This window comes from Mycteria americana, chromosome Z (genome assembly GCF_035582795.1).
Source record: "Mycteria americana isolate JAX WOST 10 ecotype Jacksonville Zoo and Gardens chromosome Z, USCA_MyAme_1.0, whole genome shotgun sequence".
NCBI classification, from domain to species: domain Eukaryota; kingdom Metazoa; phylum Chordata; class Aves; order Ciconiiformes; family Ciconiidae; genus Mycteria; species Mycteria americana.
In genome coordinates, this window is record NC_134396.1 from 5,525,586 (window position 1) to 5,552,374 (window position 26,789).

The 26,789-nt window shown below is 43.0% G+C and overlaps 1 protein-coding gene across 5 annotated transcripts in view; it reads right to left on the bottom strand.

Annotated features, from left to right (window-relative positions):
• Positions 1-26,789, bottom strand: part of ADAMTS12 (ADAM metallopeptidase with thrombospondin type 1 motif 12) — a 172,252-nt gene that overhangs the window by 43,276 nt on the left and 102,187 nt on the right. For all 5 annotated transcript variants that reach the window (XM_075527122.1, XM_075527121.1, XM_075527124.1 and 2 more), the window contains 5 exons: positions 24,664-24,756; positions 24,295-24,440; positions 23,276-23,445; positions 13,897-14,030; positions 2,186-2,306 (listed from right to left, as the gene is read on the bottom strand). In XM_075527122.1, the coding sequence (XP_075383237.1) occupies positions 2,186-2,306; positions 13,897-14,030; positions 23,276-23,445; positions 24,295-24,440; positions 24,664-24,756 (664 nt within the window). The remainder of the gene's footprint in view (positions 1-2,185; positions 2,307-13,896; positions 14,031-23,275; positions 23,446-24,294; positions 24,441-24,663; positions 24,757-26,789) is intronic.

Here is a 26,789-nt window from a genome sequence, read left to right on the forward strand (position 1 = left end):
TTGGGAGCCCCTAGACCACTATTCCCATTTTGAATCTGCAGGAAAGACAAAGAATTTGAAAGAAAATCCAAGTAATAACACAGATTTTAAAACTTTTCTTTCTGAACATGAGGTGGTAAGACTTCGGGTAAAACTGATCACGCTGCCCTGCAGTGAAAGGCTGAATTATTAAAACTCTTTCCTAGCATTTCATTAGTCTGACCTGGCAACTTAAGTCAACTTGCAGACAGAATACACACTGCTGCAGTACCAGACCCAAGAAAGGCCCTGCTGGACTTAGATTCTGAATAAAGCTTTAAATCAAAATATATTAGCTTTGATTTTGTATTTCTCTGTGCCATCAAACATAGAAAAAACTCTTCAAATCTTCCTTGCCAGTGACTGGCAGCATGATTTGGTCCAGTTTTGTTACCTATACTGAATTTATGACCCTGAAGTCTTTATGTTTACATAAACTGTTTAGTAGCCACTCTGCCATAAATCTGTACTGCAAGACAGACCACCACAGTACCTGTCAAAGACAAAAAGAAGCCAGCTATTCTGAACAAAACCATTTTCCTATTCTCAGTTTAACACCTGTGAACATGAGCGAGATCCACACATGTCTTAAAAGCTGAAGAGCCCACCAACCTCTGCCTTTCCTGACACTTTTCCTTATTTTGTCTGGAATGGAGTCAACGTCTGTAGAGGGGAAAGAATCTGCAGAATCAATCCATTTTTTTACTGAATCTAAAGAAAGTGATGAAATAATTTTACTTAACACTCAGCATCCCTCAGCAGTTATCTGTCAGCAAGGCTTATTGAAACTTGGGGCAAAGAAAAACTAAGTGAATATAAAACACAAAATGAATTTAAATAAAATAAGATGCACTTATCCTCCCATGTGTTACAGTACTGGACCTTTTCAGTAAAACTGTTATTTGAAAATAAACTTCACATCATCTGCAGCCTTGGAAAACCCCCACACAATCAAAGGCAGAGTGAATTTTAGAGTAGCAGAAGCAAAAGACCAGAAGCTGAAGGATTACTGTAGTATTGGAGGAGAGGGAGCTCTAGATTTTCTCACGCACATATACAGCCTGCACTGCTGCATGGTTGCAGGCATCTTCACAGTTCACCTGTGGGATACGGAGCAGAAGAAAGCAAATCCAACTACACAGTACAGAAAAAAACCTGAAATATTAAAAGTGCATTTTCCCCAGACCTTGGAAAATCTTATCAAACCAGCTCTAAATTATTAGCACAAATCATATTTGTGCAAATCAGAATTATTTTATTAAAAAAACCCACAAACCTAAAAGCCAGCCAAAGCCACACCCTCACTGCAGTTTCTCCCTCCTCACTAGCACGGTACTAATTATTGCTCTTGATACTTCTCGTCCGTGCATCAGCCTCTTTCTTCAGCCACAGACCTTGCTCTAGGCACACTCTCCAGTACCCCTCTCACACTCTCACCTCTCCCCCTCCTGTCCTGGTTTCCCATTCAAAGCTGTTCATCCCGGCTGTCTTTCCATGCAGCTCACCACCATGGTTCTTACTCAGTTTTAGTGTCCCACTCCCTCTTCTCGACTCTCTGGCTCCCATTCATCCCGCACAAGCCAACTTAAAGCCTGAATGTCTCACTGCTATCAGTGAAGAAAGGCTCAGTCCTCTGAGTGCTGATTCAGACCACCTTAACCCTGCCGGGAGTTACTTTTCTCCCCTTTCAAGCCAGACGCATCCCACAGAAAATTTTAGAGCAACCAGAAGTGCAAATTCTGCATGGGGAAAAGGTGGCACATGGCCACCAGAGCCAGTGGTATCAGATTTATGACACATAGAAATGAATCCCCAAACCACTCCAGCATTTTTTGGTGCTTTGCACTGTCCAGACATTTGGTCCAGATTTTCCAAGGTGGTAAATTACATTCATTTTGTAAATGCAGTTGCTATTTTGGGTTTTATTATTATCTGTGTAACTTCCATAGGGCAGGTTGGTGTCTTACAAGATTTTTATTAGACAAGGTGAACTTAAAAAGCACAGACCACAGATCTTTTCTGGCAGAAGCATGGTTCACTGTGAAACATCCATTTATAATTTCCTACGCAGATCGATCACTCAGTTTGCAATGAGAAGCGCTTAATCCTTTTTATGTAGAGAAATGACTTCACCAACTGAAGAGTTTAAAAAAAGAACCCATTTTACCAAATCCTTCACTTTGATTAAACATCATCTGCACTGTACGACAAGCAGAGCCGTCTCCCAGGCAAACTCCACACTGGTCTTCAGTTGCGTTGGAATTTATCTCATAATCACAGCCAACAGCCTAGAAGGAAAAACAGTTTCAGAATAAATGTGGCCTCCACAATGAAATACTCAAGGCTCATGTATTGCTGCCTTCAGTGTACTCTGCTCTTAGAAGAGGGAGAATCACTTTTGTACAAGAGTATATATCTTATATAAACAAAGTAATAGTAGAGATTGTTATATCTAGGTCAAATTCATGTTTATTATATGAAGGTGAAAACAAAAAAACAAGCAAAACCCACCACCATGTCATGAAACATACAGTAGTGACCAGTTACTTGAGATGGAAACATGCCACTCAAATGGCCTCAACATCTAGGATTGGCCAATACATCTAGGATTTGTGTCTGTTTTCTTATGTTGTAGAAGCATCCATGGACTCCCAGGAATACAACGCAGTAACATAACTGTAATCTCTGTGTCAGCTTTTTATGGCCATCAGACAGTGCACAACCTCTACTGCAGTCATTTGACAAAGAGAAACTCTTCAGCAGGCATGAAGTTTTATACGTGTGACAGCTGCTTCTCCAGCTTGCCAGCATGGGGGAATGGGTCAAGATAAAGTTCTGGTAAAGACTAATTTTCCAGTTTATGCTTGCTACACGGAGAAAACGAGAGAAAAATTTATTCATACTGAGTCAGGACAAACCTTCCTTGCCCAAACCAGAAATTCTGTGCACTAATACCTTTAAACTTCAACAAAATCTTCATTTGCTTTTGGGGTAGTTTTTGTCTCTCTTTAAAAGCAAGGTTGCAGAACACACCCTAATGTCCAATACTTAATGGTTGTTAATAGTATCTAAGATATCTTGAGGCCTGTTGTCCTGGTTTCAGCTGGAAAACCTACCTCGACCCTAGAGGCACAGGTACATGAGTGGCAAGGAAAAATAATCACACAAGGGGGTTCTTCCAGGAAAATTGCAGCTCCAGTTCCCAGTGGGCAGTTCCCCAGACAGAGTAGAAGGGCTGATCTTCTGATTTTAATGAAGGGACTCCTGACTCATATCTACAAGAAGTGAGTAACGAATACCATGACCAGGACTAGAGGGGCCCTGCCTCCAGCCAGGTGGAGGAAAGGGACAGCAGGTTTGCTGGACTGTGTGGATTCGATGGCCTGGCACATCAGACCCACAGGAGTATAAGGCTCTAGTGGACCCCGGTGCACAGTGTACCCTGATGCCATCAAGCTATATAGGGGCAGAACCCATCTGTATTTCTGGAGTGACGGGGGATCCCAACAGCTAACTGCATTGGAGGCTGAAGTGAGCTTAACTGGGAATGAGTGGCAAAAGCACCCCATTGTGATGGGCCCAGAGGCTCCGTGCATCCTGGGCATAGACGACCTCAGGAGAGGGTATTTCAAGGACCCAAAAGGGTACCGGTGGGCTTTTGGTATAGCTGCCTTGGAGATGGAGGAAATTAAACAGCTGTCCACCTTGCCTGGTCCCTCAGAGGACCCTTCTGTTCACAGAATCACAGAATCACAGAATCGTATAAGTTGGAAAAGACCTTTAAGATCATCGAGTCCAACCATAAACCTAACACTGCCAAGACCACCACTACACCATGTCTCTAAGCACCTCATCCAAACGTCCTTTAAATACCTCCAGGGATGGCGACTCAACCACTTCCCTGGGCAGCCTGTTCCAATGCTTGACAACCCTTTCAGTGAAGAAAAATTTCCTAATATCCAGTCTAAACCTCCCCTGGCGCAACTTGAGGCCATGTTGTGGGGTTGCTGAGGGTTGAAGAACAACAGGTGCTGATCGCCACCACAACAGCACACCGATGGCGATATTGCACCAACTGAGACTCGCTGATTCCCATCCATAAGCTGGTTTGTCGACTGGAGAGCCGAGGACTGATCAGCAAGACTCGCTCACCCTTTAACAGTCCCATATGGCCAGTGCAAAAATCTAATGGAGAGTGGAGACTAACAGTAGACATTCAGTGGCCTGAACGAAGTCACGCTGCCACTGAGTGCTGCCGTGCTGGACATGCTGGAACTGCAATACGACCTGGAGGCAAAGGCAGCCAAGCGGTGTGCCACGATTGGTATCGCTAATGCGTTTTTCTCATCCCTTTGGCAGCGGAGTGGAGGCCACAGTTTGCTTTCACTTGGAGGGGTGTCCAGTACACCTGGAATCGACTGCCCCAGGGGTGGAAACACAGCCCTACCATTTGCCATGGACTGATCCAGACGGCACTGGAACAGGGTGAGGCTCTGAACACCTGCAATACGTTGATGACATCATCATGCGGGGCAACACAGCAGAAGAGGTTTTTGAGAAAGGGAAGAAAATAGTCCAAATCCTCCTGAAAACTGGTTTTGCCATAAAACAAAGTAAGGTCAAGGGACCTGCACAGGAGATCCAGTTTTTAGGAATAAAATGGCAAGATGGAAAGTCATCAGATCCCAATGGATGTGATCAACAAAATAACAGCCATGTCTCCACCAACTAGCAAAAAGGAAACACAAGCTTTCTTAGGCGTTGCGGGTTTTTGGAGAATGCATATTCCAAATTAGTCTGATCATAACCCCTCTCTATCAAGTGACCCAGAAGAAGAACGATTTCAAATGGGGCCCTGAGCAACGACAAGCCTTTGAACAAATTAAACGGGAGATAGTTCATGCAGTAGCCCTTGGGCCAGTCTGGGCAGGACAAGATGCAAAGAATGTGCTCTACACTGCAGGCAGGGAGAATGGCCCTACCTGGAGCCTCTGGCAGAAAGCACCAGGGGAGACTCGAGGTCGACCCTTAGGGTTTTGGAGTCAGGGATACAGAGGATCCGAGGCCCGCTATACCCCAAGTGAAAAAGAAATACGGCAGCATATGAAAGGGCCCGAGCTGCTTTGGAAGTGGTTGGTACTGAAGCACAGCTCCTGCTGGCATCCTGGCTGCCGGTGCTGGGCTGGATGTTCAAAAGGAGGATCCCCTCTACACATCATGCAGCTGATGCTATGTGGAGTAAGTGGGTCGCACTGATCACACAACAGCCTCGAACAGGAAAGCCCAGTCGCCCAGGAATCTTGGAACTGATCATGGACTGGCCAGAAGGCAAGGATTTTGGAATATCACCGGAGGAGGAGGTGACGCGTGCTGAAGAGGCCCCAGCGTATAATAACCTGCCAGAAAATGAGAAGCAATATGCCCTGTTCACTGATGGGTCCTGTTGTCTTGTGGGAAAGCATCAGAGGTGGAAGGCTGCTGTATGGAGTCCTATATGACAAGTCGCAGAAACTGTTGAAGGAGAAGGTGAATTGAGTCAGTTTGCAGAGGTGAAGTCCATTGAGCTGGCTTTAGATATTGCTGATGGAGAAAAGTGGCCAGTGCTCCACCTCTATACTGACTCATGGATGGTGGCAATGCCCTGTGGGGGTGGTTGCAGCAAAGGAAGCAGAGCAACTGGCAGCGCAGAGGCAAACCCATCTGGGCTGCAGCATTGTGGCAAAATATCACTGCCCGGGTAGAGGACCTGGTTGTAAAAGTACGTCACATAGATGCTCACGTACCCAAGAGTCGGGCCACTGAAGAACATCAAAACAACCAGCAGGTGGACCAGGCTGCTAAGATTGAAGTGGCTCGGATGGATCTGGACTGGCAACATAAGGGTGAATTATTAATAGCTCGATGGGCCCATGACACCTCAGGCCATCAAGGAAGAGATGCAACATACAGATGGGCTCGTGACTGATGGGTGGACTTGACCATGGACACCATTGCAGAGGTTATCCATGAATGTGAAACATGCGCTGCAATCAAGCAAGTCAAGCAGTTGAAGGCTGTGTGGTATGGAGAACGATGGCTGAAATATAAATATGGGGAGGCCTGGCAGATTGATTCTATCACACTCCCATAAACCCACTGAGCCAAGTGCCGTGTCCTTACAATGGTGGAAGCAACCACTGGATGGCTGGAATCATATCCCGTGCCCCATGCCACCGCCCGGAACACTATCCTGGGCCTTGAAAAGCAAGTCCTGTGGCAACATGGCACCCCAGAAAGAATTGAGTCAGACAATGGGACTCATTTCCAAAACAACCTCACAGACACCCGGGCCAAAGAGCACGGCCCAGGTGGGTGGGTACATCACAACCCCTATCATGCACCAGCCTCCGGGAAAATGGAACGATACAATGGACTGTTAAAGGCTACGCTGAGAGCAACGGGTGCTGGGACATTCCAGCATTGGGATACACATTTAGCAAAGGCCACCTGGTTAGTCAGCACTAGGGGATCTGCTGATCGAGCTGGCCCTGCCCAATCAAAACTTTTATGTACTGTAGGAGGGGATAAAGTCCCTGTACTGCACATAAAAAATATGCTGGGGAAGACAGTCTGGGTTACTCCTGCCTCGGGCAAAGGCAAACCCATTCGTGGGACTGCTTTTACTCAAAGACCTGGGTGCACTTGGTGGATAACCCAGAAGGATGGGGAAGTCCGATGTGTGTCTCAAGGGGATTTGATTTTGGGTGAGAATAGCCAATGATTTGAATGGTATGATGTTAATTGCTATATAACACTGTATGTCATCACTTCTATGATTGCTATATGCCATATCAATTGCATTACAGTAAGAATCACCCAGATTAATGAAGAATGAATTCTGATGAAACGGAACAAAGTGCAGCTATGATAGAACCAGACAAGCGCAGCGGTGATGGAACCAGAACTGGTTTCAGCATGCAACAATCCAACACCACACACCATCTCTCCTGCCCTGAAGGACTGTTATGACAGATGGAGCCCAAAGTCATGGACTAAATGAACTCAGTGGACATTTTAGAGGGATGGCCCATAGACCAAGGGAATGATATCTGTGTGTATATATCAAAAGACAGGAAAGATGGTGGTGATTAATTGGGATGTATTGGAAATTGTGGGACCTGGGCATGACTTAGAGGGTATAGAATAAGGGGTGGATATTGTCCTGATTTCAGCTGGGATAGAGTTAGTTTTCTTCCTAGTAGCTGGTATAGTGCTGTGTTTTGGATTTAGGATGAGACTAATGTTGATAACACACTGATGTGTTAGTTGTTGCTGAGCAGTGCTTACACTAGGCCAAGGACTTTTCAGTTTCTCATACTGCCCTGCCAGCGAGGAGGCTGCACAAGAAGGTGCACAAGAAGCTGGGAGGGGACACGGCTGGGACAGCTGACCCCAACTGACCAAAGGGATATTCCATACCGAATGGCATCATGCTGAACAAAAAAAGTGGGGGCAGTTGGCTGGGGGGGTCGCAGCCGCTGCTCAGGAACTGGCTGGGCAGTAGGTGGTAAGCAATTGTACTTGTTTTGTATATTGTTTTATTATTATTATTATTTTCCCTTCCTTTTCTGTCCTATTAAATTGTCTTTATCTCAGCCCATGAGTTTTACCTTTTTTCTGATTCTCTTCCCCATCCCACTGGGGGGGGGGGGGGGGGGGGCCAGAGTGAGCTAACGGCTGTGTGGTGTTTAGCTGCCTGACGGATTAAACCACAACACCTGTGATTTAGATGAATACCCATAAGTCTGGTGGTATGTAAAGTTTTTCTCAGCTGATTTTTCTCAAAATATTGTTTCAGGTACGATACCTGCCAACTTCTCTAACACCCTCTTTATGTATGAAAATCTGGTATCCCCTCTTTTGATTCTGATCTTATTTTACCTTCAGTACATCAGCTACTGTAATCTTCTGTAAACTTCTGACAGGAAAAATCCATCTATTAGACTAATCTAGGTATAAAGGCTCCTGCATTCTCTAATATTTTTCCATCATTTTCAGCTCAAGAAACACCTGAACTTTTCCTCTATGCACCAATGATTTAATGAACAGCTACAGAAGCTGCAAAAATGGAAGCAAGGAAAGGCCTCAAGTTACAAATGGTGTTAAACCATATCACTTGCATTTTTACAGGGGATTCAAAAAAGACTCATCCATCACTTAATGCCAAACCTTAGCCAGTACTTTTGATACCTGCTCTGAAAAACAATGGCCATGCCAAAAGGTTCTGCAGCAGCAGTTTACTAACTGCAAACAGTTAGTAAAGTCATTGTCATCAGCTTTATTATTAGACCAGAGGAGTAACCAGCCTCTCTGGAGAGTCCTGATAGTTGAAGTTTATTTTCTATTCTATGCACATATTCACTATTAAACAGAAAGGTGGGGAAAATCTGGAAATGGAACCCTTGCACTTCATGTTTTGCTATTATAAAATATTACTAATGAGTGTTTTGGAGCTTCTCTTTTGAACTTCTTAATGAAAATTACTTGTCTTCAAATTGCATCATTTTTGCCAAATTAGCATTTTCTGATAGAAAATGGATGTTCTTGAAAAGGTTTCTGTCATCTTTATTTACTGTTCATGCTTGTTTAAGTGGTTGCACCCAGACATAATTATCTAGTTCAGCCTGTCAATCAGACATTTTGAAATGAACAACACTGAGCATGTTTCCCATGTGAGTACTGTGTAGTGTAGAAATCCCTGAACACTGAACAAATTAGTCCTCAACTACTGCACTGGCACTAGCAAATGAGTCTGGTGGCAGCACCACAGTATCATCAATTTCCTGCCTTTGGGGTGCCAATTAGTGTCCCTGCGTGGGCCGTTCTCTGTATCAACTCAGTCAGAATCAGCTCGGATCTTTCCCACTTGGCCATACATTTCCTTTAGCAACACATCCATGGCATCAAAATACGACATTGCTATGACATGAAGGGAATTCCCTTTGTCCCTTCCAGTTATAACCAGAGCAGCTTGTATTTTGTTTTTCCTCTGATATTTGAAACATAGTTTGTATCTGATCAGACATCACAGTCTTACCTATACATGTGGCAGGGTGGAGTGCAGGGATCCCCAGGAATAAGGCACTGCAGATGACTGTGGCAGGGCAGGCAATTTACTGTGTCACAGTAAATAAAAGCTTTCATTTTATTCCCTACCTCTAGGGTGCTGCTGGTGGTGCAACGACCTTCATATTTAGCAACAGGGCCTCATCTTACAAGGCCATTAATGAGCATCACAAAGTGTATATTCTCGTGTGTCAGAATAAACAGCTCCAGCAGTCATTCATTCTGAGTACGTTTACATGAACTTTAATTTCCAGGCCATGTTTTACTTTCCCACTCCAGTGAATATCACATTATTTTTGTCATCCATTAGATTCACGTCTAGGTGCTTCCTCCTCCCTTTTACTTGCTTTCCTCATTCTTCTGATTCTTCTAGATAGGCAGTAGCCATATTTTCTAAAACTGCCTTAAATCACGTGCCTCAAATTTCTGCCAAATTGCCTGTTAAAAGGGATCTGGAGACTACATGCAGGTTATAAAACAAGAAAAAAATCAGCAGCAATTAGGCTCTGATTCTTTTGCACACATATGTCCTTGTGCACCCTCTGCAATGAAACATGCTGTGCTACAGAACCACTGTGTGCCATAGCACGTGCAGCACAAATTAGCATCCCTCCATGCAGCCCTTTGCCATTGCCCCATTCACCAAGAGCCTTTCTGACACACCTGAGACTAGCTTTATTTCTGGTCCCAGCACAGAATGCGGAGGCAAAAATAATGACCTGAGCTGCATTAGAGGAAGGAGAAACAATTTCTTTCCTGCTGCTTAGTGACTAAAGGGAAAACGGCCAGAGAGATTACCCTTTTGCCACTTCCAGAGGGAGAGAGACTTTTGTGTCAGATTGGCAGCGGGGGGCAGATACAAAAAGTCCTTGCTGTCACTGAAGGTTATGGCCTGGATATACTTCCTGAATATCAAAGTTACGTGGATGCTACATTGCGCTTTTAAGCTCTTTCTTCTGTTTGTCTCCCCCACTAGTCTCCAAATAAAAAGACCATGCTCATATCATGTTGGCCATTTCATTGCCTTGAATGGGGAGAAATGTGCCCTGATGTCCCTATTTCTCTTATAATTCGTCTAGATGGCTCTGAATCAATGTCCTGTTGGGCTAGCAGTGGGAGGAGGAGATAGAACCATAGTGAGAGGTAGTAAAGCTACTACAAAAAATCTAACATGTGTAATCTGCTTTTCAGCAAGAAAAAAAACCCGCTTTCCTCCCTAGTACTACACAGCTGTGTAATTCTCCAGTACAATGTTAGTCTCTCAACATACCGATCATGAATTACCACAGAGAACAGCTCACAGATTTGCATGACTGAAGGCCATTTAAGCCTATTAAAATTCATTGCAGGAGATGAATGCCTGTTAGAAACCGCAGAGATGGCAGGTCCTCCACCCTCAGTGTCTGCATGCTCTCAATACATACACCATGTAAGCCTTCACTTTTAGATGATGCCATGGCTTGTATTAGACCAAATTCCTCAGTCATGTACATATCACTGCTCAACAAACATACTCTGGTGGCAGTATCTTTGCTTATTAACACTGGGGGAGCAACTGACTGCTCTAGTAAGAATTAAGAGTGCACTTGTGATGTGTAATTTAAAACACAGGAAGATAGGATATGTGCTTTAAAGATCTTCTAAATAAAGGGGAAAAAAGTGACACTCAAAGGATGAGTGTGGAGGAGTATGGTTAAACAGCAAACTAGTTATGGTATGTCTTGATGATTTTAGATTAAATTACTGACAGATCTTGTTGACTCCCTCCACTCAAAGCTGTTTATAAGTCAGACGTCATAGCAGGAGGGGGCCCAAGAAGGTACCTAAAGGAAGGCTAGGCTAAGTGCAAATACAATAAAATGATTAAGGGGATTGCATCTCTCATATCCTTCTTAGCACCACCTGGAACAAAACATGGTTGCAACGGCAGGCACGTAGCTTTGCGATCCCCCTTTGCAGCCACTGGTTCCACCACTGAGTGATTTAACAGTATTACATGTGTTTAGGGAACTCCTCTTCTGTGTAAGGACAAAGTGAGAGAGGATCCAGCTATTTTATATGCCAGGCCCTCAAATGAGTTAACAATTCTAGCTTGTCTTTGAATTGACAAGGCACGTTCTAAAGGAATACCATACCAACACCTCACCAGTAAGGCTTCCTTCTGCACTGAGGCACAGGCAGCATTTCTAAAAAATTAGGACCCATATACTGGACAAATTGCAAGGGCCAAGTGAATCAGCACTAGTGTCTGTCCGTACTTACTTCCCACTTGAAGATGCACATTATGGCTTCGCCAAGGTGCCTAGGAAAGCATAAAAATGAGGCAGCTCAATCCACATTTAGCCATCAAGGTAAGACTAATTTCTCTGATTGCTCTGAAGAAAACCATGGCAAACTGCAAAATCAGATTGAAGTCAGCTGAATTTAGGAAATTAAATTCTTGATTGAATCTGAATCTATCTACCTTGTTTTGACATATCCACTAGGAAAACTATGAACTCGGTTGTTAAAAAAGAGCTACTCTGCTCACCAAACACATGTGAGTGATATGGACAGTGGATCTAATGTACAACATCTCACCATTTTAATTTTTTGCTCAATTTCAGACCTAAGTGAAGTGTTATTTTAGTACTCAAAACAAATGTGAATTGCTTTTGTAAGATATAATATTGAAAACTAGAACAGGGCTTTAATAGACATTGACATCAATGTTTGTGAACTCCTTTTTCACATTAGCAACATGTTGCTATCGGAGTACAAGAATGATGTACCAGACTAATTATATTAAATGCATTTCCAGATTTATTCACTGTAACCTGTAATGTATGTATTGTGTTTAACTAGCTGGACTGAAATACTAGTGAATTATATGGAGATACTTGAAAAAGCTTCTCAGGTGTTATGTTGGATACTTATTTCAGATAAAACCACACTGTCTTTCAGAAATGTGAGCTATCTGGGTTACCTATTCATCATTTGGTCTCATTTGTGGCAGTTGCATGATTATATGGTTCACTCTGTGATTCTGACTCCAATTAAATCTGTTTGTCAGAAGATGTGAAGCAGTAGTCAACATGTGAAATGCTGACAAATCTGTATTTATGATAGCACCAGTACCTTGGAGGAAATTTTTTAGAAAGGCTTTGAGTCCCCAGAACTATTGATGCTAAAGTATATCTAGTATCTACAAACTGCAATTAGAATTAGCTTTCTGTTCACCTCTGATCTATTGCTTCTGATGAATTAAGTTTTGCTATTTCTAAAACAGACATAAATTTGAACTGTCACAGGCAAGGTTCAATACAGAAAGCATATGGAAATTAAAATTAACCATAGTGATCCCAGTCCATTTGGGCTGGAAATCAGAAAATGAAAGTGTAATATCACATAGACAGCCTTCTGAGTTTAGCACTAGGCATCTTCCAAGTAAAGGTCAAAAGCCTTAATATGTTATGCAACACTTACTACACATTTCAATATGCTAAAGATGTGTTTCCATTTGGCTTAAACTGCTCAAGGCCAGGTCAGGTCTTTCACCACTCTAGTTAAAAGCACCATCCTGACTCTCTGCAAAGTCAAGCAGAATCTCTTCACTGTGAATTTGAGTAGGGTCTCGGTAACTCCCTTTCACAAATGCATGTCCTGCAAGGAAAGCTTAAAACACATCTTTTATTGCTGCTCTCTGAGGGACTGGCATTCCACTAAAGTAGAAAGTCTTCAGACAGGGTATACCAATGACCTATTAAAAATGTGGCGTTTCCATCACTAGAAGTCTTTAAGAAAAGAATGTGAAAAATGTCAAAAAAGGAACATGATTCTATAAAGGGATGAAACAGATGACTTTTTGAAGTCTCTTCTAGTTGCATTTTTATATGATTCAATGACTTGGGACATACAATCCCAAGCTCCCTATGGTAAGCTAATGTAGCTTCCGGAAGACACCAAGTCCTGCTTGTTTCCAAAGATGTTAAAAGCAGAAAAGCTATCAGGCTCCAAGGGAGGTACAGGATGCAAATCCCCAGTTTTAAGAAATATACTGTAGTTGTAAACACATACCCTACAAGTAAAGTACTCATTTAATTTATGAGAAATTCACTAAAACCAATGCTAAGACTGTTGGTGTTACAGCATTTACAGAACACGCCTTCAAATGCCACAAATACACGCATCATCCTGGAAACCTACTATCAACATGCAGAGCATGCAGAGAACTTTATACTTATTCTTCAGTAAACAGAACATTATTGAACCATATACTCTGTGTTTGCCCACTATCTCATTGTACAGCGTTATTCAATTTACTATTGTAAACTAAAATAATTTTTACTGCCTTCAAGTGCAAACATCTGATCCTATTACAAGTAACTTCAGAACTGCTACATAATGTGTAATGTTAAACTGCATTTTCATAAAAAAACCACAGAGAGTGGTGACACCAATTACAACCCTAAAGCTACAATCCTTTGTGAAAACATCTCATCAGAAACAAACAGATTTTCTTAAATTGATGTTTTAAAATAACGGAAGAAGAGAGGAGTTAAAAGGTACCAAAAGTAATTAGCCCTCAGTCTAATGGATTCATTAAAAAGGATGGAAACGACTCTTATGTCTGCTTGGAAAAGCTGTTTCTATAAACTTGTTTCCATGATCATTAAAAATGCGATAAAATGGAGTACTTGGCCTCAATCCTCAAAAAAAAAAATTGTTAAACATTTTCCCATAACTTTTTAAAATAAAATTGTAGAGAAAGAAACATGCAAACATACCCAATACCTTACACATGCCATTAATACAGATATCTCGGCTGTGCTTTCCTTCAAAGCAAGGAGTACCATCAGTGACTGCATCAAGCATCTTCTCTGAAAAATGGCCGTCTATCGGGCGACAGTGGAGCTCACAGGGGTTTGCTGAAAGGAAAACAAAGATACTTTCTCAGAAAATACTTCAGTGGGACATTGAACTGTAACGCACAGGGAATGACAGTATGTCTTTACTGCAACATCCACTCACTTTCCCTGACATGTGCTGACAGAAATGGCCTAACTAGAAGCAATTAGCAGAGCCAGGGTCATACTGCTAACAGAGTGACACAGGCCTGATAAATGCCACTTGTGGACTTCTAGGAAGCAGCTAGAGGCTGGTGCTCTCACTCCTCCACGCTCTCCATCACTGGTGTGTTAACAGCCAGCTGGCTGAGTCGAGCAGTAATGAGGCCGTCAGCTGTGATGGAGAAAGCAATGGGAAACCAGCAAAACCAACTGTCATTAGTGAGGGGAAAGGAGGAATCTGGGGGTGAGATTGCCAAGGACACTGACAAGCAACAGTTTTCCACCAGCTGATGACTGAGTGATTTCAGAGATAATTTATAACTGCTCATTACTGCTGCCAGTCTCTCTCAGAGAGCAGTCAAATGGTTGCTTCTGGTCTTCTGCATGTCAGCAGAGTGTCACATCATTGCTTATTTTCAGCTATCTGCTGGCACTTAATAAATTATTTCAAACACTGGACTTTTTTTCCTGCTTGGGAACTTATGAAATGGGGCTAACATTGGTGTGTCTGACAGACCCAGGCTGTTCTTGGATAGATGTGCACAGAAGCAACAGGAAAGAGAAAAGCTGTAGCAAAAGCAATGTGTGGGTCTCTGAAACAAGATTTTCTGCAATGGACCAGCCTTAGTCTATTCAATTCATGGAGTAAGAAGAGCCAAATGCACACTGCCCTGCCTCACAGACACTGGCCCTTGGGAATAGGGAATTTTGAAACCCAGGCTTTGGAGAGTCAAAGGACACAAGTTTGATAAATTGCATACACGAAGATGAGTTAGAACTGAAACCAGGGTAAAAGCAAAGACAGATATAATCCCTGCCCTTATATCACTCCCTGGAAACCCTCCAGCAGAGCCAGAGCTATCGGATCAAAAAAAAAAAGTCATCCACTGTCATATCGAAGAGGGACAGTAACAGAGGACCTGTCTTCTGTTTTTGGTCTATTCCAAGACCCCAGTCTAGCCAGGTGCTAAAGCAGTTTGTTCATGCTCAGCAAGCTGAAATGCTTTGTCAAGCAAAGCAGCGGGCCTTAAAACTGCCAGTCAGTAGGGACTTCAAGGCACCATTATTGAGCTGTTTTAATACCATCTCCCTGTGTGCTGCAGAGGTGCCTCTGCTGAGTGACAGTCTCATCCTGTGCCTGACAGAGCTGACAGAAGCCGCTCCCTTGGTCTCAGAGGGATGCAGGGTAACTACACATCTTTTCATCCTGGCTAACGAATTTCTTTCTCCCTCTTCCTCCCCTTCCTCCTTTGTTGACCTGGCTTGTGTCATACAAAGAACTGTGTTTAAAATTAGAGGAATTTCTAGTAATGAGAGAAATTCAAGCTTTTGGTAATGCAAAGAAACTAAATAATTTCCTACAAAAGGGTTTATTGTTTTGAAGGGGAAAATTCACTCTCATTGCTCTGGTTTGTACAGCACCAACATATACACAGCACCAAGCAGTGCACAAAAGTGACAGCAGCTCCTGCCCCCAAAGTGCTTGCAGCTCAAGGACTGAATCCTACACAACCTGAGCTTTAAAACTATGAATCTTATTCATGTAAACAGAATCTCTGCAGAACTGGGATCCAAAAAATAAAAAAAGGAACACTAAAGAAAATCCAAAACCTTAATGAGGAGTTTTGTGTTTTCCTCCTTGTCAGTGGAGCTAAAATGGCATCTTAAGACTGACAACAATGTTGTGTTTGTGGCTTCTCAAACAAAGATGCCTTCATAAATGGCAATAGAGTGATTAGAGGCAGAGGACACACATGGACCAAGGTCATAAAACTGGTGGAATTCAAGGTGATGTGAGTCATGCTCAAGAATATCAATGGAGATGGAGCTACAAAAGAGTCTCGGGCAAGAACATAAAGTTTGTAATCCTTATCAGCCCTCAGCCTCTCTGTGCAAACGGCCAGCCATAACATCCATCAGTTGTTCTGATAAGAGCTGTCATGATAAGCGATACAAGTAATTTTACTTCTATCTGCAGAAATCTTTTTCTGGCCATGTGGCTAAATTGATTAGTTTAGTGCTCTAAATTTTGTTTCACCTTGTGTACCTTCTCAATGTACCAGTTTTTAAACACAAAGCACAGTGCCCTTATGGAAAGGAGAATTGCAGAATTTCAGCTAGTCTGTTACCTGCTCAGACTTTGCATAAAGCCATTTCAGCTCTTACATTGTTCATAATGAAATATGTAAAGCAGCAGTTTAATAGCTGTACCTCCTCCCTAGCTGTGTGTTGACATAACAAGCAAGATCATATCCAATTTCATTTCAGAAATCACCGAGCAAGAAGAAGCAGACAGTGCTGACTGTCGACGTATTCTTGTCATAACTATGATGCTCTAAGTATATAACTCAGAAAAAGCTTGTAGAGAAAGATGACTCCCTTACTAACCGAAAATAAAAAGTAAAAATACGTAACAAGCAAACTTGCAGACTTGCAAAGGTCCATGATTCAAAGAAGGGCTTCCTAGGCAGGAAAGCTTTCCTGGTTTTCCTAATTGTAGTAACTGATCTAAAATTATATCCTACCTGTACCCACAAATTTTGTATTGCTTTTCTTCCTATTGCTTTTCTACCGAGCCCGACTGGAAATGAGAAGATACTCCCTCCCCACAAACTCAATCCTCTCCAATATTTATACTCTTGCTATCATTCTTCAAGTTATTTTGATATTTCATCTGCATAGAAGGCTGGTTAGGGCACCACTGAGGAAATTATCCTAGCACTGTATTAGCCATTCATTTTCTAAAATTATTTACTTATCTATTGTTATTATTTTTTTACAGCTGAGCTCAGGGACCTGACAAAAGATCAGGGCTCCTTCATTCTAGGACTGTAAATAAACCGTACCAGAATCAGCCCCTGTCCTGAAAAACTCTAACATTTTAAACACGAAACAGATACAGATGTAGAAAGTACTTTTATCTCCTATTTTCAGATAGAGAACTGACACACAAGGAAAATAAATACATTTCCCGAAATGATGGAAGAACTTGAAAGCAAAGACTGGCATTGAATTCAGATTTTCTAAATCTCATTTCAGCCCTGAAAATCTAAATAGACTAAACTGAGATCAATATGAGCACTAGGGTTGCTCAGAAGGAACTCATTAAAGCAGCTGGTTTAGTTTCAGTTACTTCAGCAAATTGATTAATTCATGATGAGACTTCAACAAAAATGCTGTCATCTTAGTAACTTTTAGGCCAAAATATACAGAAATTCTGGCAATCCAGCATGTGCATGAAATACTAGATCCGATCTGTGAACACTCAGTAATGACCATGCTCACACAATCCTTGTTCAGAATAAGCACACTGAATTCCCATTTAAACAGAGCTGATTTCTGCCTGGGTAAAGCCTACAGGGTTTTACCCATCCTTCCACACCAAAGTAGGATCAAAGTCACTTAGACTGCTCCTGCTTAGATTGTATTTATATCTACAATGACAATATCCATTCCTCAAACCCTCTAGGTAACCTGCTCTAATGTTTAACCACGCATACAGCGATGAAGATTTCTTAATGTGTAACCTAAAGTTCCCTCATGCTGTTTTGGCTGTTTCTGCTTGTCCTACCTTTCATGGGCATGAAGAACAGCTGGATCCAGCTCTCTGGGGATTCCTGTACTGCTTGAGTGGAGGGGATGGGAAGTTGCAGTATGAAGTACAGTGACAGAAAACTTGATGCCAAATCCAAGTTTGAAAGCAGAAGAGCTACATTCAAACTGAGCTGATAAGACCACGGGGTCCCGCTTTTCAAAGTCAGTTAACAAGGGCACAGAACTGCTTGGATCTCGACCGCTTCTTCCAGACCCCAGCACAACACTGCACGGAGCCATGCAGTCTTGCTAGCTTGTATCTCTACTAGCTCAGGGATATGCATGCTTTATAATCTTAGAAACTCTCTTCAAGTATTTAGCATTTAACTCACTCCGTCTTCTCTTTTCTAGAGCAAAACTTGCTTTTCTCAACCTTTCCTATAAACTACATTTTTCAAATCATTTGACTGCCACGTTGCTCTCCTGTAAACCTCCTCCAGTTTGGCTGCATCCTTCTGGCAGTGTGTTGCTCCTAGCTGGACGTAAGATTTTAGCTGAGGTTCCACCAACACTCAGCAGCCTAGAAAAATTACATCCTGTTTTGTACCATAGTGCCCATATCCTGCACCAAGATTATGCTGCTGATTGGAACAGGGACAAGATTAATCCTCTAATACATAGAAGAAACCCAGATGTAATGGAATCCCAAGCCACAGAGCTCCCATAAGCACCCAGAAACTTCTTTGTAATCAGAATGGGACTAAGGAAGCAAGCCAGCAAAGCTGAGTAAAAATCCCCCAAATCAGGCATGTGATTTTTTTCCCCTGTGTATATTCTAACGGAGTTCAGATTCACCAAGTGTAAACAGAACAACATGAAGATAACTAGAAAGGAACATATTCCCTTCCTAATTTAAATTTGTTGTCCTCACAGCTGACTCCCATGAGTTCACATGCAGGAAGGATCCAGCTTAACCTGACTGAGAGGGATGTGATTAATGTGTCTGCCAGCAGAAGATAAGGCTTCAATATTTTTTCCTATTTCACAAGGAAGAAAAAAGGTGGGCGTCTTCAAACCCTCACCTCTGTGAGAACTCAGAATTGGATGAGGAAATCCAAACCAAATAAAATTAGAAAAGACAATTACCAAACACAGACATAGGGGGGAAAAAACAAGGGTGAAGCTACTTTATCACTTTAACCAAGCTTGGAACTCCAAAAGGAAGTTTAATTTCAAAGCAGTGGCAGCAGAAACATTAAGTCATGCCGTTAGCTCAGCCCCTGTGACTGTATCAGTACAGATCTTACCTGATACACAGACATATTTTGGAAGAAATATGAAATTTGAAATGCTTTAGCAACATAACCCCTATCTGCCAGTATATGAGATGATCCTGGCACTGACTGAGAAAAGAAAGGTATTTATATGATTCAATGTAGGACTCATACTTACTACATGAACGTTAAGCCCTGAGAAGGTATCAGATTCAGATAAATGTAATTTGTCAAAAGTTACGAAATAAATAAATGTCTGGACAGTTTGATGGCAAGAGAAGTAGATTAGCACCAAAGTCCAACTAAAGTGTCAAAGTACGGGCCTGGACCATGAGAACAATTCAGACAATATCCTGGTCAGAGTGCTGGATGCTTTAGCCACCCTTGAACCTGGAAGACCCCTTCATGTTGAGACTCCCAGGGATACCCAGGTGCTCCAGCTTGAGCACATGGGTTTCTGTGCTCCAGGGCAAATCCACAATAGGACAACGCAAGTTCCCCAACAGGCCCAAACTCATTTAAAACAGAAAGGAAAAATCTCAGCTGGAACCTTAAATATAGTTAGCCTAGGTAACAGCGAGGTGTCATTCACTGCTTTTCTCCCAGGTTGCTTGTTAAAGCTGCTTGTTGCATCTCACCTTATATTAAATCATAAGCTATTCAAAAAACAGTCTTTGTCCTCTTGTGAAGGTAAAATTTACACAACAGAAAAGGACATTACAACAGTGTTTAAATTATGTGACATTCATCAGAACTGGCTTATGTAAGATACGAAATTAAAGCCAGGAGAGAGAATTGTGACCACCTAGATCATTTACTGTTTTTCCAGCAGGATGAAAGAACACAGAATGTCTAAAATGTCACAAAATGTCTAGCTCAGGGTTTCATCTCCTCAACTAGATGTTTCCACACAAAAACTGTTATGTGCACTCCGGGTTTGGGAAAGCTTCATGATATTTTCTTTTCCCCTTATATCCCACGTGCAGCATGAGAAGATCAAAAATACCTGATAATGAAACACAAGATGTATTGGGTTTGCGTGGCAAGATTTTGGTAGCAGGGGGGCTACAGAGCAGGGTGGCTTCTATGAGAAGCTGCTAGAAGCTTCCCCCATGTCTGATGGAGCCGAGCCCATCAGTGATGGTGGCAGTGCCTCTGGGATAACAGATTTAAGAAGGGGGAAAAAAACCCTGTGCAACAGCAACTGTAGCCGGAGAGAGGAGTGAGAATACGTGAGAGGAACAACTCTGCAGACACCAAGGCCAGTGAACAAGGAGGGGAGGAGGTGGAACAGGCGCCGGAGCAGAGATTCCCCTACAGCCCCTGGTGCAGACCATGGTGAGGCAGGCTGTGCCCCTGCAGCCCATGGAGGTCCACGGTGGAGCAGATATCCACTGCAGCCCATGGAGGTCCACGGTGGAGCAGATATCCACTGCAGCCTGTGGAGGACCCCACGCCGGAGCAGGTGGATGCCCCAAGGAGGCTGTGACCCTGTGGGAAGCCCACGCTGGAGCAGGCTCCTGGCAGGACCTGTGGACCCATGGAGAGAGGAGCCCACGCTGGAGCAGGTTTGCTGGCAGGACCTGGGACCCCACGGGGGACCCACGTTGGAGCAGTCTGTTCCTGAAGGACTGCACCTCGTGGAAGGGACCCACGCTGGAGCAGTCTGTAAAGAACTGCAGCCCATGGGAAGGACCCACGCTGGAGAAGTTTGTGGAGGACTGTCTCCTGTGGGAGGTACCCCACGCTAGAGCAGGGGAAGAGTGTGAGGAGTCCTCCCCCTGAGGAGGACGGAGCGGCAGAGACAAGGAGTGACGAACTGACTGCAACCCCCATTCCCCATCCCCCTGCACTGCTGGGGGGAGGAGGTAGAGAAATCGGGAGTGAAGAAGGGAGGGGTGGGGGGAAGGTGTTTTAAGATTTGTTTTTTATTTTTCATTATCCTACTCTGGTTTGATTGATAATAAATTAAATTAATTTTCCTCAAGTCGAGTCTGTTTTGCCCATGACAATAATTGGTGAGTGATCTCTCCCTGTCCTTGTCTCGACCCATGAGCCTTTCGTTACATTTTCTCTCCCCTGTAATGCTGAGGAAGGGGAGCGATAGAGTGGTTTTGGTGGGCACCTGGCATCCAGCTGGGGTCAAACCACCACACAAGCCAAAATCTTCTTGGCAGCAAGCTAAAGTAGTAACAGACTGCTGTAAAAGTCTTTGAAATTGGATTGCACCAGTTAAGGGGAAAAGTAAGGGAAGCTGGTGTACACTGACAAAGGTTGGTGTATATATGGTGGACATGGTGATTAAGTCTTCAGAGCCCTGAAACATCAGCTCTTTTTTGTGGGGGGTTTACAAGAGGCTGTTGGTTTGCTTTTGTTTAAAGACTCGGTTTGTTTAGGACAAACACAAGAAAGGCTCAAACTGCTCCATCTCACAGAGAGAGCACTGCTTCCTGACCCTATTTGAAGTTATTTCGCCCAGGACACCTTTAGCAACTAATGGAAGGTGAAAGAGAATTCGAAGCTGCGATGGAAGGAAAACTCTCAAATGTATTTCAGTGCCGTAGATAACGCTGGCTGGACAAAACTGGAAGCAGTGTGCCCACGATAGCCACCCACCCTCAATCGTACAGTGATGATGTCAGATGAAGCATCAGCACAGGATTCGGCCAACTCCCCGCTTAGATGAGTGTACCCAAGAGAGCCTGCCTATCTAAGGAAGCCAGGATTTGTGTAAGTTAAGAGTTTAGCAGCAAGAAAACACTTCAATGCTGTTAATGAAATGTAAGAATGAAGTTGCAAACATTAAAAACCTCACAGATCACAGGGGAGACATGTAACTCTAGACCGAAATTCTGGCTGCTGAGAAAACAGGTGAAAACAGTCAAAAAGCTTTTTAAGCCACGGAAGAACTATTTCTTTGGCATTTGAAGGATTTTGCAAAAGGTCACTGAAACCCAGGGTGTTCCAGATGAAATATATCAGGCTCAACAACACAGCATTTTAAAGATAAGTGGTTTGTCTGTAAAGCTCCAATCAGCTCTATTTGAAATATGGCATGGACACACCATAGGCCTGCCTTCCAGAGTGCAGGAAGCATTAGATTCATGATTCTTAATGCCCTTTGAAAGCACTCCTTCTGCAAAAAATGCACACACAGAACTACCAGTTCTATAGCACCACCCTAGAGAGGACATGAACAGAACCAAGGCTGTACCCTGCAGCGGTACACGTGAGTAACAGAAAGGACTGGAATCCCAATTTCAGTGACAGGCGACTGCAGAAAATGGTTTATGAGTCTGGCTTTGGACTAAGCCTTAGGCTGTTAGCATTTACCATGGTTTGTTTTACTGGGAGTCCTTCTGAAAAAGTCTATCAACCATATTTTCTTTCATCAGAAATTTTCCTGGAAGTCTGTCTGCTCCAGGTTCATCTTCAATGGTGTATTTGTTAGATGAAATTGAAACAGTAGCTGAAATTTAGGAAACCTATTCAGAACTGCCAATAACTGTGAAAATGCAATGAGCATCCTGAAAAGTACTATTGGCAAACGAAACTGAAAGTTGACTGTTGAGCTTCACTTCCCTAACTGGTTTACTTTTTCATAAAAAAATTATATTGCTAGCTTCTACTGGATAATCTACACCTTACATTTATGCATACACCAAGAATCAAACTGCATGGTAGTAACTATTACCCCTGTATTTAGTAACTAGTTGTTACAAAGCAAGTTATAAGGCAGAGGCATTGACTCTGTCTCTACAATACAGGGCAGTACAATACTGAACCTGTTGAGGTATTACTTCCTCAGTGTGGTGTCAGGTACGCTTGCCATGCAGATCTGAGTTTGGAAGGAGTAAAGCCACATTTGTGCAGAGGAACAGCTCTGCTTATCGGGTGCAGTGAAGCCTGCAGGCCCAAACATGCAGCTCTACACTATACTACTGTACTTTTTGTTCTGTGGTTGACACTGGAAAAGACGGTTTAGGTCTATCCCAAACAATTAGTATAGATGTGAGTTCAACAGCTTTTCTTAGTGCAATATCTTTCCAGGAACTGGGCTAGTTACACTCACAGCTATTATCACCAGAGCTCTGCAAATACATCAATGTGTAAAGGAGAACCACCGCCTTTGAGTATACACAAAAGGCAGACCTGCGTATGGAAGCACAACAGATTTTTCTCTCTAATTAATTAAAAGACTTATAATTCAGCAACTTCTTGCCCTGATAGAGGTTTCTCATAGGTCTGCACATTTCACTTTTTATACAAGATATTAAAAAATTTGTAGCTTCGTACCTGTATTATAAATGGGAACCCAATGGTAGAATTCATTCTGGTAGGGAACTGTATCAAATTCACTGCACTGCATCTGACGAAAGGTTGGCAAGCCTTTGCGACAAGGGCTAATGTTACACATGCGATAGCGTTTCCTTTCTCCAGTGCAGTAGTCTCCTCCAAATTGTGGTCTAGAATATGAACATTGAGATTGGGATGTGAGATTCTGGGTAAAAAATAGTTTTAAAAGAGCAAAGTCTTTCACGTTCCAATGGGGTAACAAGGTGAATCTGAATCCTTGACAGGGTAGTTGACATGTTGTTCACATGTTCAAGTACCCAAACATGCCAGTATGGAGCACAGAGATCTAGACAAACCCTGTATCCCAAAGAAGTGCTTAGTACATTGTCTGGCTGAGCTCACAACAAATTACCTTATCAAATGAACTCCCCCAAAATACCATATTTTCCAGGATGTTTGACAGTTCTTCCAGAAAAGCCAAGTGATTTCTGCTGTCAGGCACCCTCTTAGTGATTTCTGAAAATGAGACGTAGGGTCTTCATGAACTCAGATATGTATTAGAAAATTCTGCCTTTCATATTCTGTACCTATCACCTCAAGTGTCTGAAGCTCAAACAAAGCTGATGACTAGAACAAAACATGAAAGGTAAGTCCTTGATTTCCCTCAGGAACAGATTGCTAGCTATTGTTCTCACTCAGCATTTGAAGACATTCACTTATTCATGGCAGTATTTCTAAAGCAACATTTCTATTATTTCTGCAAAGCCTGAATGCTAAATAACAGGATTTTTTTCATTTTGTGTAGAAATAAGCTCCATGGAGGGCAAGGATTAAAGAACGAGATGACGACTGTAAAAGGTGAGCCAACTGAATTTCACACAGGTATGCTTAACTGGGAAGGAAAGGTGTTCAGTGTCTGTCTTGCTGTGGCACAGTCTCACACAAAAGAGTCTCCAACATCATAAGTACCCTCAAAGATCTTGAATAAAAGGTAAAAAAAGATTGTGCACTCAGCTTACTCTGGGCTATCACATGGTCTCTCTGCACTCTGAACTCCTGCCCCACATGTCCTTGTGCAATGGGACCAGGACGACCAAACGCCCCATCCGCCATGGATTGCTTCGGGAGTCTTGCCTACTGTAATGCACTCACCAGAGAAGCACCACTGAAGAAAGAAGAGAAAGGACAAACAGCTTAAGATCACTGTCGCAGGAAAATGTTATTGTGAATTAGTTGTTATTTCAGTCCCTGAAGGCCGAAAATGTAAGTGGAAATTTAAATGGAATGTCACAGGATGCCCCTCCTTCATGCTAAAGAACGCTACTCATGGTTCCTCTGCCGTCCTTTTGCAGGCGGCGCAGCTCGCAGGCAGCACAGCTCACAGTCACCTTGTTTTCTCCGCACCGAGTTCCATCTGCAGCTGCATCCAGTTTGGAGCGGCAGGAGCCTTTCACTGAGCACCAGAGTGTTTGGCAAAGGTTCTGGAAAAGAAAGAAAACTGCAACAGCCTGAAGCAGAGCTGAACTCCTATGGCCAAGATTTTCAAAAGCCTCCCACAGTTTCATACAAACATTTACAAAGCCTTGTAAGGTCTGTATTTCCAAAGACAGGTGTTCACGGTTTTCCCCAAGTCAGGACCCACCAAGGGTCCATGGTACTCCTCATTAGTGTACAAGGAGGGACTATTTGACAAATACAAAACAGTGAATACTTTCTATCAAGTGTAATTACCTGCACTATGTGAGTTTAAATATTCTCCTCATTGGCTGCTCAGCTTTCAGCTACACACAGGAAAAATGGCGTTACAAAGTTTGGGCACTACCGTTTATAGCAAAGGTGAACAGAGTTCGTAGTATTTTCATTTGATTAGTACTAATGAATACAATGTTCAATTTTGCATTGCTGTCTGCCCCAAAAAATACAGTGAAATCAAAGAAGGTTAGAGAAGCCAGCCAGGTAAGTGAAAACAACATAATGTCTCCAAGTACAACAGCCAAGATAATATTCATGGAGGTCCCAAAACTGGATGAGGAAAAAGAGATCAAAACATAGGTCTCTTAAAACATCAGCCAAGGAGACAGCAAGGGAATGATCTAAAAGAACCAGTCCAGGCTAGCTGGCAGAGAAGAAAGCCTGCTGGGCTGGGTAGAGTAAGGGCTCTGGTTAGTGGATGCTTGCACATTAAGTTACTCAGAAACTGGTGCCGGTTTAATACAGTACATCGCCAGTAAAGCACAGCATTTGAGTTGCTGCTCTACGTGCAGTGGTCAACTCCACAGAAGGGGTAGAAACTCCTGCGAGTCAATAAAGCTAGCAGGGCAAGAAACATTACAGCTACCTTATAACAAGTCGTCTTCACTCAATCAGAACTATTCTCTAGAGAGTGAGGACAGACATCGAGGGCTATTCCCCCTCCTCAGTTCACATGCACACCAGCTTCTCTTTTGGTTGACACGCAGGAGCCCTGCGTGCTTGGGAACTCCTGAAGGAGCAGAGCTTTGTGTGGAAGATCACCTCCAAGCTGGAGAACCCAGGGGTGTCAGAGAGACTGTGCACTCCCAGCTGGAACAGCAGAAGCAAAAGCCCAGGGGCTCTGGGCCAGGTCTGAGGCTGTTTGAACGGCAGAGTTCAGCACTGGGAGAGGGAACAGAGCTGGCAGCATCTACCCGTGAAGCAGGGACAGCTGTTAAGTGTCATCAGAGAAAGGAGCTGATAAAGAAGGATCCCATTAGCAGCTCCCACTGGGACTTTCAGAGCAAACAACATGCCAGGTTTGGGGGCCAACACAGAAACTAGGTACTTGCAAAAATCCAGCCCCAATGAGCTAGCAGCAACATTTGGCTGCGTGTGAAATGCAAAACTTGGCTGCTGGTTTCTGACCTGCTTCTACTTAAAATAGCTAAGCTTGGGCACAGTCTGTTTTGAGAGAGTTGCCTTTTATTTACTTTCTGCATTGTGTGTTCACCTTGGTTTTCATCCAGAATGCCAGAAAGAAAGTTGATAGTACAGAACATCTCAAAGCACTCCACATCTCCAGTTGGAATACGATGTCTGGGGCACTGCATCTCGGCTCGTTTAGCTGCTTTTGTGCAATGTATACAAGTCAAAGGTTGTTTTGCAGTTCCCTATTTATAGTTCAAGAGTAGCATTACTTAGCAACTCTTTGTGAAGCCATCATTGCCAGGTTCTTAAGGCAGAGCTATCCAAGTGTTCTGGCTGATGACTTTTCTTTCATTATGAAATTCATCCTTTATTTTAACTCCTGTATATAGAATATGTTTTGTGCTTTTGAGTGTATAAAGTGCACTCCTGCACTGTGCTTCAGATACCAGAGAAAGGCACAGAAACCGAACACAGCTTTCCTCTGACAGTTACATTTTTATGAGGCGCACTCATAGATTTCAAAGTCAAGAGTTCACGGAGGAAATTCTTTAACTTAGCAGAATTTTCCCATATTGATCTCCATGTACCAGAGCCTTTTTTCTATCTTTAAGAACACCGGAATAACAACAGT